The sequence below is a fragment of the Pomacea canaliculata genome, linkage group LG2 (assembly GCF_003073045.1).
Source record: "Pomacea canaliculata isolate SZHN2017 linkage group LG2, ASM307304v1, whole genome shotgun sequence".
Classification (NCBI taxonomy): Eukaryota; Metazoa; Mollusca; class Gastropoda; order Architaenioglossa; family Ampullariidae; genus Pomacea; species Pomacea canaliculata.
The window spans coordinates 20,305,556-20,319,672 of NC_037591.1; the positions used below are offsets into that span (position 1 = coordinate 20,305,556).

Consider the following 14,117-nt stretch of genomic DNA (forward strand, 5'->3'; position numbering starts at 1 on the left):
ATAACAATTAATAAACACATATAACCAAATTATATAGAAAATACGATAGAAATATACAGAAATGTTTAGCGACATATTTAGAAAATAAATATCTAGAAAATATAAAAGAAATGTACTAATTAATTAATTATCAAATTTATAGAGCGCATTTCTCCATTGTCAGCCGGACTCAAAGTACTATACAAGTAGGCGCGCTGGCACCTTTCTCTGTAAGTGTCAGGTTACTGTCATGAACACAGAAATGTAGACAGCAAATTATTAATTAATTAGATTTCTACAGAGTTTTGCTTAATATCACTGTACTCTGAAAGGAGTTACCTTGTATCTATTCCCGTTGCAGGTCTTATTTTCGGGTTTTTTGTTTTGTTTTGTTTTTTCTTTTGGATGCTGACATGGTTGCCACTTCTTCCACGAAGCCGTTTTGTCATCTAATCAAATATTGAGCATTAGCTTAAAGGAAGTGTGAATTAATAATGTGGATGTTGAAATTCGCTGGAAAGACAATCTTGCGAACTACCCAGCAGAAAATTCCACCTAAAGCTGTCGATGGTTTCTGAAAGATAAAGTTACATGCTAACAATGGATAATTAATTTTTCGCCAGCTCGCAAGCCTTTGACCATGTCATCATTCTAAGTACAAACTTTTATCGTTTTTTCCTATATATTAGCTACTAACATGGCAACAAAAAGAGTGGACAGGAAAATCAAAGTTCCAAACCCTCAGTTTGCCGTGTACTGGAGCAAGGACTTTCGGTGTCTCACGTTTTGTGCAAAAGAAGGTAATTTTGTAACTTTGTTTTTTTCTCTTTACTTTTTTGGCAACTATTAACATAATGTCATGAAGTATTTATCTCGTTATATTTAAATTGTCAGAATATTTAGGTAAATTTATACGATAATATTAGGCTTATACTTGCTATTTTTCCAAACAGCTGACACATAAAAATGCTAAAGAACGAGGGGGGAGGGACCTCAATGTGCTATAGAGCACAACTGTGTTGTAAAATTATTTTCTGGGAAAGAACTCGTGATACTTTAGAATTCCGATGTTAAATAATATTCAGATGTATTGTGAAATCGTGATATTGTTCAGGCGACGAGATGTATAGCTGACAGGTGTCTCCTCAAAAGTCGTTTCAAGATAGATATCCCTTCCTCTTGAAAACAGATATATGTTTGCTTGCTGTTGTTTCCACTTATAAAGGTATTTTACTTAGATCTTAACAAACCGTTCTGCACATTAAGTTTTTCTTTAATAAATGGTTAGACCACTTTCATTCCATAATTACACCTTCCCGTGTTTACACACCTCGCACTAAGTGGATGGGTGTGACACTTACAACTGCTTTTGTCTGTAAGTCAGGTGCAGGTCCTTGTTTACACGATGGCCCTCAGTCCGTTCATGGTGTTCCATCTTTTCCTGACGGATGTGGCCTTGCAAGGTCACCCAGAAATGCTAGATCAGTCCGTGTACGTCACTTCCCCTATGACATGCGCGGCGCGCTGTCTGAGCATTGACCTGTGTCAGGCGTTTTTCCTCAAGAAGTCTGAAGACAAGTACAGGTGTACGCCGGCATACCGTCGCTTCGTTCGCCAGCTAGGCTACACATTCATCTTCTCGGAGGGTCAGCATCTGTACCACGTGCATGGAGGTCAGTGTGTGTCGTCTGCCCAGCATAAAAACACGTCTTCCCTCCCTCCCCCTCCTATCTCGGGTTTTTATGTTGTTCATATCCGTAAAAGGAAGCAAAGAGAAAAGTATGTTCTTCTCTCACGACACGAGCGCCCACACACAGTACACATTAGCTACAAAAAAAATAAAAATGAAAATAACGACAGAAATAAAACGGTTTGTGAATGCATGAGTGTGTGTATGCATGTGTATGTGTGTGTGTGTGATTTACCTGCAGTCGCTGGAGATGAAGTAAAGACGTTCACGTGATTACATTTTCAGACAGGTGCAAGCCAGACAGCGGCCTGTACTGGTACCCGTATCTCCAGTTCTGCTTCATGTTCAGTTCCCAGCAGGCCACCTACAATGTCGCCAAGCAGGACTGTGAGGCTAAGGGCTTTCGCATAGTTGTCCTAAACACGGACCTCAAGTACAACATGACGAGACTTCGCATCCTGCACTTTTCAGGTAACGGTTTTAAGAAAAAGGTGTTGTTTTTTTTCTTCGGTGTCCAGTAACCATGGCCGCTACTTTATTATCTTTACTCTAGGACACCTTTGCCACCGCTTTATCAGTGTGGTTCCCTGAGTAGAACATCTGCTGGGTCTGAACATTATAACTTTATCATCATCATCATCTGTCTACCTGCTTTCGTCATTAATTTACGTTTGTCTATCACTCTTTCTGTTTACTATCTCTTCCATGTATACTGATTCCAGAAGCGAATTGATTTTGATTTTGTGATTTTGCAGATTTAAATCAGCGGTCGTACTTCATTGGGGCGGAGAGAAGTCCTGGTCAAAACAACTGGACATGGGTGGATGGATCAGCAGCCAAGAACCTGGACTGGGCTCCAGGTCAACCAAGTGGCGTCACAGAAAATTGCATCGATCTTCACTTGTATCGTGATTTCAGAATCAATGACCAGGGTTGTGAGTATAGCCTAGGATATGTTTGTGAGCTACCGAATCCATAACATCGTCTCACCTTCTGCAGGATTACGTGGAGCAATCATCAAATATTTTATACTGAACTAAGTCGACCAGGATAATGCGACTATGATCTAAAGCCAAGACTTAATATGCGAGGAGACAATCGACCACCGATGGCAGAAATTTTTAGTCGATTTCACCACGAACTTGTATTACTGGACTGCTGGCAGACGATTCTTTTTCCAGTTAACTACTAAAACGAGGCAGATTTGTTCAAAGCCTCCGGCTTAGTCACATTCATTGTTAAGGCTCGCCGAGACTAACAGCGGAGAACTTTACAAGAGGCTAAGCGTTGGTCCAAAAACACCCTGTCCAAGACGATCCTACAAGGAACCCTCGAAGGGAGCCGTCGTCGTGGTCGTCCGAGGAAAAGCTGGGTCACCAACATCAAAGAATGGACCGAACGTGAGATGCCAGACCTGCTCTCATCTGCTCAAGACAGGACCGGGTGGAAAATTCTGTCTGTTGCTGCTGCCAGACGGTCCCCCCTACGCCCGGACCGGGCATGGGATTGACCTGACCTGACCTGAAGCGTTGGTCTCGGCAGACAGACAGCAGTCCACCTATACACGTCCATGAGTCAGCTTAGCGTGTTCGATTTGGTCCTGGAATAAATGGATTGCAATTTAGGTCGCGGTAGAATCGTCACGATCAGCTGATCGATAGTGAGGTTGTCACGTTTGTTGTTACTCTTTATCTGCAGACATCTGTAAAGAAAACAATCTCCAAATCGCAAAGAAAATGTACCAAGCATCTACACACACAGATTCACACAGATCCGATACGCTCGCGCACACACACGCACACACAGAATGTATCCTATCTCCTACGGACTGATGGTGTCACTGCAGCAGATTATGTCCAGCTTGGTTACTCCCGCTGTCGCTGTTGCAATCCCGATGGGGATGTGTGAGCTGCAGCTGTCAATGTTAGATCCCCAGTACTAGCTGTCCACCTCCCCGAGTATGTAGGTCTCGGTATTGTTGTTGCCGTTAGTGTTTGCTCTTGTCAGTGCCATAGGCGTGCACACTGTCTGTCAGTCTGTTGTCAAGTCTTGCTGCTTGCTGCCTCAGTTCAGTGTCGTCTGTAAAGTTCAGGTTGCATGGGGACCTTCCATCAATGGAAATGGAGATATGAAGGTCTTAAAGAGTTTATTGATAAGCGTTCTCTAAGATGTTGTACATTACAGGTAACAAGGTAAGCCTTGGTGGACACCTTGGTGGACACCTTGGGCCACGTTTTTGCGTTGAGGTTGTTTGTTGTTAAATCATCGCCTGTTTGAGCAGCTCCCCTGAGACTATCAACGCCAGGTGACTACTCTCCACTGAGACTTTGAATAGCACAGTCGACCTTTCGCCATTATACTGGTAGGTTGTATGGTTGTTGTATGTTTGCTTTGTATAGTCTTGATGTCTTTCCCCAGCTAAACGGTGTACAGGTCGAGGTCATATTCGCGGCGTCTGCTTTGCTCAGACGTAAAGCCATCAACTAGAAGTAAATATAAACAAACATCACTTGTTTGAAAAGCTGCAAACTGTATTAAACTCAGTTTTTTGCGTCTGAATTTCCCTTGCGTCGATTGTGCTGAAATAGAAACGAGTTTTACAGGAATTTTAAAAACCTTTACCTGAGTATTTCAACTTGCCTGATGATTACTTTTACTTGCTGTAAGTATGGGTTATAATGTATTGTTGTTATTGTCTTCTTCTGATTGTTATTTTTACGATAATTTGTTTTAAAAGATTTTTAGAAAAAAATAAAAGTATTTCTATGAACAGGATATGCCTTTGTTGTTTTTGTTTGTTCTTTGCAAATATGCAAAAGAAAATCGGAAGAGAATCGATGAACAGAAGTGCAGAAAGAGTAGAAAAACCTTGTAAAAAAGATGAAGAAAGATTTTATTTTTACCCAACAAACGACGGGCTGCTACAAAGTTCTTAAAAATTTGGTGAAAGAATTTCTATAAAGCTCGTGAAAGTGAAGGCTTTAAAGACACACAGACATAGACTGATGACACCGCTTCCTGAAACATTTGACAAAATTCCGCAAACAATTCTCCCGAGATTGGACCACACCTTTTATGTTCTAATGAATGTGTTCATGAGAAACCTATCTTGCTTCACAGTGAATAGTTGCCTCTCGATGTTCTTTGAAGAAACATAGTGTAAACAGTAAGATGGTCCTTTGGAAGGTAGTTTGCTTATATCCGCAAAACTTCTCGCTCTATTATTAAGAAATAACTGAGACATAAAAGGTAAAGTGGTTTATAGAGTCACAATATGATGTCCAAATGTTACTAGATTGAAGGAATCTTTTTCAGACTATCATATAAGACTTAAAGAGCTTCTCTTTTCTAAACATTAACTCGGATTATGTCCCCAAATGGACTGGTGGGAATCAAGTCTGTCTGATACCTTGAGTACCTTACTTTAAAACCCCGTGGAATCTCTAGTCACTATGTACTCTGACTTCACTTACATAAATAGTATATTGTTAAATAAAATAGAAGACTCGTTTCAATTGGAAAAAACGTTTTATTTAAAGGTCTCATACCTTCCTTGTTAATTGTTTTTGTGCTCCTTGCGTTTTTCGAAACAAATATTTTAACTAAAATTAGCTAGAGATTTGAGTTTATTTGAAAAAAAAACCTCACAAAATTTGTTTTAAAATGGACATGCAGTACTCACTGAGATGTCTTTAAAAGACGAAGATGTTCATTCTTTTTATAAGGCACAGATTTAAAATATGAACACGATCATTTGGAAATTGATGCCGTTTCAAAGACACTAAAATATTGTATTTGGAATCGAACTGCGTTCTTTTGACTCTGCTGTAAACGACTGAGAATCGAATAAAGCTGCGCACGTGCCCACTGAGCACTTAACAGGGCAGCGGATACGAACATGACTACCATCTATACTGAATGTCTGAAGTGGCGATGCTGTGTTGTTTTTCTGCTCTTGTCAGCCAATGTTGTCAATTAGAACAAGCGGTGAAGCCAGACAGTAGTACCTGTACGGCCACTTAACGTTGTCAGAGATGAAATATGCAAATGTACAAAAAAGTGAAGTGGTATTTACCGGCACCATTTCTACAGCCTGGCCATTAGGTTTGCTATTAAACTCAGGGCTTTCGACATCGGTGATTGACTTTAGTGAACTGGTGCATTAGTGAGTAGACTTCAGTGTTCATGCCATGACGGTTGCTAAAACAATGCGTTTGTTTGTAGGGACTAAGGCTGTGATTGTTAACCGTCAGGGTTAGAAGACGTTAGTACTGCAGGTGCCTCTCGTGCCAGTCAAGCAGATGCTCTGGCCTCTCTGTTCCTGAGACAACTTCAGCTCTTCTCTGACTGAACAGTGAGCCACACCTAACTCCTTGCTGCCTGTAGAACGCATGTAAGTCTTTGAAGCGTACAAGGCAGTCAACTGCTACTTTATTTCTTAAAATGGTCGTCAAAGAGCTAGGGATAGTAGTTTTGTCGCTTCTCCTGTCGATGTGCTAAGGAGAAGTTTAAACGTAAGGGAACTTGGTCTCGTATGACTTTTGTTGTGAAAGACTTCTACAGAAGAAGGGCTTTTCCTGCACCAAAGTATGTTTATCAGCAAGTCACAGTTGTTCAACCCTTCGCATTGTAGCAAAACAAGTTTTTGTTCCACCCACTGCGCTATTACATATTAAGTATAACTATTTCTCGAAGAATTTCCTGTTCCATAATGAGTACAACTGTTTATTGATTGTCGCGGATCAGTCCGTGCTTCCATTTTTTAAAGTTAGTTTAATCCCTTCGCTGTTTGTAAATTACAATGGTAACTAGCATGTATTGATGTCAGCGAGGAAAGGGAGATCACTCTAGCGACATATATAGAGAAGCAGACGGCATTGGCGGACATGAGCGTAGATGCTGTGTGTTGATGGGAGCGTAGATCTTAGAAGTGATTCCTTTCCTAGACAAGGTTTCTTTTTTCTCTGTGTACTGGCGATTGTGTTACAACTCTTTTGATCAAGGATTCGTCTAGATCTAATCTTGTCCCCTTCGGTGGAGCGCACAGCAGTGTGTGGACTGTGTGTACCGTGGATTTCTTGCCGCCAACAAAATGTAAACAAAATAATAAAATTTGAACTGTGTGTGGACAAACAGAACTGTGAGTTGCAGGTAGACAATTGATTTGTGGATTTTTCCCCAGCTCGTCAGCCTTTGATTCACTCCTCATTATAAGCAGCACGATTGTATTGTTTGTACTGCAGCGACTAACACTGGGATGAGAGATATGGAGATGAAAATATAATTATCTGAGCCCTCAGTTTGCAGCCATCTCCATAAAGTGAAGCAAGGACTTTTAGTGTCTAACGTTTTAGACAAAAGAAGGTAATATTTTACTTCGTTTTTTTTCATTTTTACTATTGAAACCATTTAACATTTGTGATGATGCTACTTAATGTGTTGTCGAAATATTTGCACTGATTTCTACGATAATATTTAGTTCATAATAGTTATTTTTTCCAAACCGCAGTCACGTAAAAGTGCTAAAGATGTGTTATAAAAATATTTTCTAAACTGTGATGTGAAATAAATTTCAGGTATGATAGTCGTCACACAATAGTACTGCGACTCCGTCACCTTATAGATAAAACTAGTTGTGTCACTCATGTCTCCACAAATGTAGTTTCAAGATATAAAAAGATATATCTGTGTTTACGATCGTCGTACTATAGTTGTGTTATAATAGTTCTACCCTACATGTGCTGAAGACGAAAAGGACCAGAGCAAAGTTCCCTGTCACTTATTGTGTAAAATATTGTGGACAATATGTGACAATGTATGGTAAATCATTTCTATGACTCATTGTAGCAATAAGCCACACGTATTACAAATGTATTTAAAAGTACTTTACTTAGATCCTAATAATCCATTGGGCACATGAAGTCTGAAGACAAGTACAGGTGTACGCCGGCATACCGTCGCTTCGTTCTAGAGTTAGGCTACACCTTCATCTTCTCGGAGGGTCAGCATCTGTATCACGTGCATGGAGGTCAGTGTGTGTCGTCTGCCCAACATGGAAGTTACATATTTTGTCATATTATTTATTTTATTTCGGTCATCATCATCATCATCATCATCAGCAGCAGCAGCAGCAGCAGCAGCAGCTTCCAGTCCATGTTGCTGATACACAAAGATCCAGAATCTCATTAAACGATGCGCGCTTCGGAGAGAGGAAAATATAAAATTGGGAATAATCGAAGGGGAGAGATATAGCTGTATTATAAGCCCATTAAGTTAATGACCATTACGCTTAGTTGAAGAGGTACATTCTTGTGGATAATCGTACATTATTAGGCATATTCATTATTACATTTTCAGACAAGTGCAAGCCAGAAAGCGGCCTGTACTGGTACCCGTATCTCCAGTTCTGCTTCATGATCAGTTCCCAGCAGGCTACCTACAGTGTCGCCAAGCAGGATTGTGAGGCTAAGGGCTTTCGCTTAGCTTTCCTAAACACGGACCTCAAGTACAACATGACGAGACTTCGCCTCCTGCACTTTTCAGGTAGCTATGCAAGTTCTCATAGTATATAAATGTACTCGATCACTTCCGATTTTGTGGTCTTGGCATAAAATGAGAAATTGACCATCATCATCAACATCATCTCTGCTTCCTTCGTTGATGTCAGGGTGCATGTCTGTTATTCTTTCTATTTTCCATCTCGTTCTTGTATTATCATACATACATACGTACAGCTGATTCCAGCTGCAAAGCTGTACTGTTTTGATTTTGCAGATTTTAGTCAACGGTCGTACTTCATTGGGGCGGAGAGAGGTCCTGGTCAAAACACCTGGACATGGGTGGACGGATCGGAAGTCAAGAACCTGGACTGGGCTCCAGGTGAACCCAGCAACGCAACAGAAAATTGCATTGATCTTATTTTCTTTGGTACATTTCGCATGAATGACGAGAATTGTGCCTATGGCCTAGGGTACGTGTGTGATGTACCGAATCCATAGCATCGTATCACCTTCTGAAAGATAACGTGGCGACATCATAGACTATCTTGTGGCCGGACAACTCCATAATAAACCAAGTCGACCAGAGCTATTTGACTATGATGTAAAGGCAGTTCGACTCAGCCAACACTAAAACTGTCTTAGAGACGATCACAGATGACAGAAATTTCTAGTCTTTTTTGTCATCTTGGCGTGTTAAATTTGGTCTTGGAATTGATGAAGTGATATGTAGTCGTGGTAGAATCGTCCCAATCTATTTAATTTATAATGAAGTTGTCCACCTTTGTTGTGACACTTTATCTGAATGCATGTTTCTGTATAGAAAACAATTTCCTAATCGCAAAGAAACATTCGATGTCTGCCCACACAGATACACACATACCTGACACACACACACACACACACACAGAATGTATCCTATCCCCTACAGACTTGTACAATCTTACAAAGCAACTGACCTGATGGTGTCTTTGCAGCAGATTATGTCCAACTTATGTCCACTTATTAATTTGCCTATTTTTAATGTATACTATTATTCCTTTACTGGAAATGGAGATGTGATGGTCTTAAAGGGTTTCTTGAAAAACGTTGTACATTACAGGTCACAAGGTAAGCCTTTGTGGACACTCACTGTTGTCTCCTTGTTATCTTGTCGGACACGATTAAGTCCCTTCGCATAGCAGGCTGAGGGTGACAAACTCTCCTGTAATCGTGTCCTTTTGTTTATAGATATGTCCTGACGTGAATATCAGCTATAAATAGCCATGTTTATGTGTTTTTTGACATTTCTAGATATCGATGATGATCGCCATGTTTGCATTTTCCTGAAGTGGGTTGTGGCTCTTTTCCTTTCACTCTTCGCATCATCGCCATTGGCAATTGACTAACTGAAGGTCTCGCGTGTGGAGAAAAGAGAAATAATGAAAGCAAGTCTCTAGGAAAACCCATCTCTAGGAAAACGATAAACAGAGCCAGTCTACACATCTGTGTAAAGGAGAAGCCTTAATCCAGTCCAAGAGGTAGTTTATCGACATCTCTTCTTAAAAACATTCTTCTAGTAATTCTTGAACTGTGTGACTTTTAATCTACAGTCATCTGCTGAATTTCCTATCATCTGCCAATCTCCTCATGTTACCGTTGCCTAGACTTCAGATACCAATCAAGCTGGTACAGCAAAGCCTTTTGCTGTGTCCGACGACCGAAGTCTTGTACTGATCTGTCTTAGCAAGTTTTCAGTAACATGTTAAACAGCTCCAGGCTATCCTCACCGGTGTAACGGTAAACAATCAATTCATTACAAGAGATTATCTTTGAATATTTCATCTCAAAAACATTGAGTTTCTGAAGAATTTTTGAAATATATCATTGACTTTTGATTACAGGGATCTTCCCTTGTTTAATACCAAACTGTTTAGTGTTGGATGCTAAATTTCTCACCACCTGTCACTCTCTTCAGTTTTATTACCTTGTCAAGAGAAACCTGCTGTCTAAAGCTTCACAGAAGAAAAAACTGTAACACAGTGGAGTAAACTAGTCTATAAAAACTGTTTTGAACATCAATCTCAATACGTTACAGAAAATTGAAATCAAGTTCGGTTGTCGCAGTCCTTTCTTAGATATGCTATAGCAATTATTATCCCATTGGTTTATGTGAAGTCCAAAGATAACATAAATAAATTTTCTGTCACTATTATTATGTAGCAGTCTGTTCTTTTGTTCTCAGTTACTACTCCATCAGTAAATGCACCAACGTCTGCTTTGCTCAGACGTAAAGCCATCAACTAGAAGTAAATATAAACAAAGATCACTTGTTTGAATAGCTGCAAACTGTATTTAACTCAGTTTTTGCGTATGAATTTCCCTTCCGTCGATTGTGCGGAAGTAGGCACGAGTTTTACAGGAATTTTAAAAACCTTTACCTGAGTACTTCAGCTTACCTGATGATTACTTTTACTTCACTTTTTAAAGCTCATTGAACTCACTGTAAGTAGGGGGAATAAACTTTATAATGTATTGCTGTTGTGGTTATTGTCTTCTTCTGGTTGTTAATTTTTTATAATTTGTTTGAAAAGCGCTTTTAGGAAAAATAAATATATATATGAGCAGGATATGCTGCTGTTGTTTTTTGTTGTTTTTTTCGCAGTAAATCTGTAGAAGATGAACAGAAGAGCAGAAAGAGTAGAAAACACTTGTGAAAAAAGATGGAGAAAGATTTTATTTTTACCCAAGACGACGGTTACTACAGAGTCCTTAAAAATTTGAAAAATGTTACGAAATGCGTGCTAATCCTGTAAATTTTTACGATTAATGTTTTTGAACAATAACAATTAATAAACACATATAACCAAATTATATAGAAAATACGATAGAAATATACAGAAATGTTTAGCGACATATTTAGAAAATAAATATCTAGAAAATATAAAAGAAATGTACTAATTAATTAATTATCAAATTTATAGAGCGCATTTCTCCATTGTCAGCCGGACTCAAAGTACTATACAAGTAGGCGCGCTGGCACCTTTCTCTGTAAGTGTCAGGTTACTGTCATGAACACAGAAATGTAGACAGCAAATTATTAATTAATTAGATTTCTACAGAGTTTTGCTTAATATCACTGTACTCTGAAAGGAGTTACCTTGTATCTATTCCCGTTGCAGGTCTTATTTTCGGGTTTTTTGTTTTGTTTTGTTTTTTTCTTTGGATGCTGACATGGTTGCCACTTCTTCCACGAAGCCGTTTTGTCATCTAATCAAATATTGAGCATTAGCTTAAAGGAAGTGTGAATTAATAATGTGGATGTTGAAATTCGCTGGAAAGACAATCTTGCGAACTACCCAGCAGAAAATTCCACCTAAAGCTGTCGATGGTTTCTGAAAGATAAAGTTACATGCTAACAATGGATAATTAATTTTTCGCCAGCTCGCAAGCCTTTGACCATGTCATCATTCTAAGTACAAACTTTTATCGTTTTTTCCTATATATTAGCTACTAACATGGCAACAAAAAGAGTGGACAGGAAAATCAAAGTTCCAAACCCTCAGTTTGCCGTGTACTGGAGCAAGGACTTTCGGTGTCTCACGTTTTGTGCAAAAGAAGGTAATTTTGTAACTTTGTTTTTTTCTCTTTACTTTTTTGGCAACTATTAACATAATGTCATGAAGTATTTATCTCGTTATATTTAAATTGTCAGAATATTTAGGTAAATTTATACGATAATATTAGGCTTATACTTGCTATTTTTCCAAACAGCTGACACATAAAAATGCTAAAGAACGAGGGGGAGGGACCTCAATGTGCTATAGAGCACAACTGTGTTGTAAAATTATTTTCTGGGAAAGAACTCGTGATACTTTAGAATTCCGATGTTAAATAATATTCAGATGTATTGTGAAATCGTGATATTGTTCAGGCGACGAGATGTATAGCTGACAGGTGTCTCCTCAAAAGTCGTTTCAAGATAGATATCCCTTCCTCTTGAAAACAGATATATGTTTGCTTGCTGTTGTTTCCACTTATAAAGGTATTTTACTTAGATCTTAACAAACCGTTCTGCACATTAAGTTTTTCTTTAATAAATGGTTAGACCACTTTCATTCCATAATTACACCTTCCCGTGTTTACACACCTCGCACTAAGTGGATGGGTGTGACACTTACAACTGCTTTTGTCTGTAAGTCAGGTGCAGGTCCTTGTTTACACGATGGCCCTCAGTCCGTTCATGGTGTTCCATCTTTTCCTGACGGATGTGGCCTTGCAAGGTCACCCAGAAATGCTAGATCAGTCCGTGTACGTCACTTCCCCTATGACATGCGCGGCGCGCTGTCTGAGCATTGACCTGTGTCAGGCGTTTTTCCTCAAGAAGTCTGAAGACAAGTACAGGTGTACGCCGGCATACCGTCGCTTCGTTCGCCAGCTAGGCTACACATTCATCTTCTCGGAGGGTCAGCATCTGTACCACGTGCATGGAGGTCAGTGTGTGTCGTCTGCCCAGCATAAAAACACGTCTTCCCTCCCTCCCCCTCCTATCTCGGGTTTTTATGTTGTTCATATCCGTAAAAGGAAGCAAAGAGAAAAGTATGTTCTTCTCTCACGACACGAGCGCCCACACACAGTACACATTAGCTACAAAAAAAATAAAAATGAAAATAACGACAGAAATAAAACGGTTTGTGAATGCATGAGTGTGTGTATGCATGTGTATGTGTGTGTGTGTGATTTACCTGCAGTCGCTGGAGATGAAGTAAAGACGTTCACGTGATTACATTTTCAGACAGGTGCAAGCCAGACAGCGGCCTGTACTGGTACCCGTATCTCCAGTTCTGCTTCATGTTCAGTTCCCAGCAGGCCACCTACAATGTCGCCAAGCAGGACTGTGAGGCTAAGGGCTTTCGCATAGTTGTCCTAAACACGGACCTCAAGTACAACATGACGAGACTTCGCATCCTGCACTTTTCAGGTAACGGTTTTAAGAAAAAGGTGTTGTTTTTTTTCTTCGGTGTCCAGTAACCATGGCCGCTACTTTATTATCTTTACTCTAGGACACCTTTGCCACCGCTTTATCAGTGTGGTTCCCTGAGTAGAACATCTGCTGGGTCTGAACATTATAACTTTATCATCATCATCATCTGTCTACCTGCTTTCGTCATTAATTTACGTTTGTCTATCACTCTTTCTGTTTACTATCTCTTCCATGTATACTGATTCCAGAAGCGAATTGATTTTGATTTTGTGATTTTGCAGATTTAAATCAGCGGTCGTACTTCATTGGGGCGGAGAGAAGTCCTGGTCAAAACAACTGGACATGGGTGGATGGATCAGCAGCCAAGAACCTGGACTGGGCTCCAGGTCAACCAAGTGGCGTCACAGAAAATTGCATCGATCTTCACTTGTATCGTGATTTCAGAATCAATGACCAGGGTTGTGAGTATAGCCTAGGATATGTTTGTGAGCTACCGAATCCATAACATCGTCTCACCTTCTGCAGGATTACGTGGAGCAATCATCAAATATTTTATACTGAACTAAGTCGACCAGGATAATGCGACTATGATCTAAAGCCAAGACTTAATATGCGAGGAGACAATCGACCACCGATGGCAGAAATTTTTAGTCGATTTCACCACGAACTTGTATTACTGGACTGCTGGCAGACGATTCTTTTTCCAGTTAACTACTAAAACGAGGCAGATTTGTTCAAAGCCTCCGGCTTAGTCACATTCATTGTTAAGGCTCGCCGAGACTAACAGCGGAGAACTTTACAAGAGGCTAAGCGTTGGTCCAAAAACACCCTGTCCAAGACGATCCTACAAGGAACCCTCGAAGGGAGCCGTCGTCGTGGTCGTCCGAGGAAAAGCTGGGTCACCAACATCAAAGAATGGACCGAACGTGAGATGCCAGACCTGCTCTCATCTGCTCAAGACAGGACCGGGTGGAAAATTCTGTCTGTT

General features: G+C 40.0%; 2 protein-coding genes across 2 annotated transcripts; both read left to right on the plus strand.

The window, feature by feature from the left end:
• Positions 1-1,008: 1,008 nt before the first annotated feature.
• LOC112558094 (macrophage mannose receptor 1-like) lies at positions 1,009-10,768 on the plus strand. Its single transcript, XM_025228293.1, has 5 exons — positions 1,009-1,652; positions 1,955-2,140; positions 2,425-2,604; positions 8,027-8,212; positions 8,444-10,768. The coding sequence occupies exons 1-5, from the start codon at positions 1,385-1,387 to the stop codon at positions 8,665-8,667; spliced, it is 1,044 nt and encodes a 347-aa protein (XP_025084078.1). The 5' UTR covers positions 1,009-1,384; the 3' UTR covers positions 8,668-10,768.
• On the plus strand, positions 6,557-13,777 carry LOC112558097 (C-type lectin domain family 6 member A-like). The gene is made up of 4 exons (XM_025228298.1): positions 6,557-7,033; positions 12,346-12,638; positions 12,941-13,126; positions 13,411-13,777. The coding sequence occupies exons 2-4, from the start codon at positions 12,371-12,373 to the stop codon at positions 13,632-13,634; spliced, it is 678 nt and encodes a 225-aa protein (XP_025084083.1). The 5' UTR covers positions 6,557-7,033; positions 12,346-12,370; the 3' UTR covers positions 13,635-13,777.
• Positions 13,778-14,117: the final 340 nt, after the last annotated feature.

What these genes read in the sequence shown, in the direction of transcription:
- LOC112558094 (XM_025228293.1), top strand. Translation starts at nt 1,385, where the DNA reads ATGGCCCTCAGTCCGTTCATGGTGTTCCATCTTTTCCTGACGGATGTG. An exon ending in TCTGTACCACGTGCATGGAG is followed by an intron (nt 1,653 to 1,954) that starts GTCAGTGTGTGT and finishes TTACATTTTCAG; the next exon opens with ACAGGTGCAAGCCAGACAGC. An exon ending in TCGCCTCCTGCACTTTTCAG is followed by an intron (nt 8,213 to 8,443) that starts GTAGCTATGCAA and finishes TTGATTTTGCAG; the next exon opens with ATTTTAGTCAACGGTCGTAC.
- LOC112558097 (XM_025228298.1), top strand. Translation starts at nt 12,371, where the DNA reads ATGGCCCTCAGTCCGTTCATGGTGTTCCATCTTTTCCTGACGGATGTG. An exon ending in TCTGTACCACGTGCATGGAG is followed by an intron (nt 12,639 to 12,940) that starts GTCAGTGTGTGT and finishes TTACATTTTCAG; the next exon opens with ACAGGTGCAAGCCAGACAGC. An exon ending in TCGCATCCTGCACTTTTCAG is followed by an intron (nt 13,127 to 13,410) that starts GTAACGGTTTTA and finishes GTGATTTTGCAG; the next exon opens with ATTTAAATCAGCGGTCGTAC.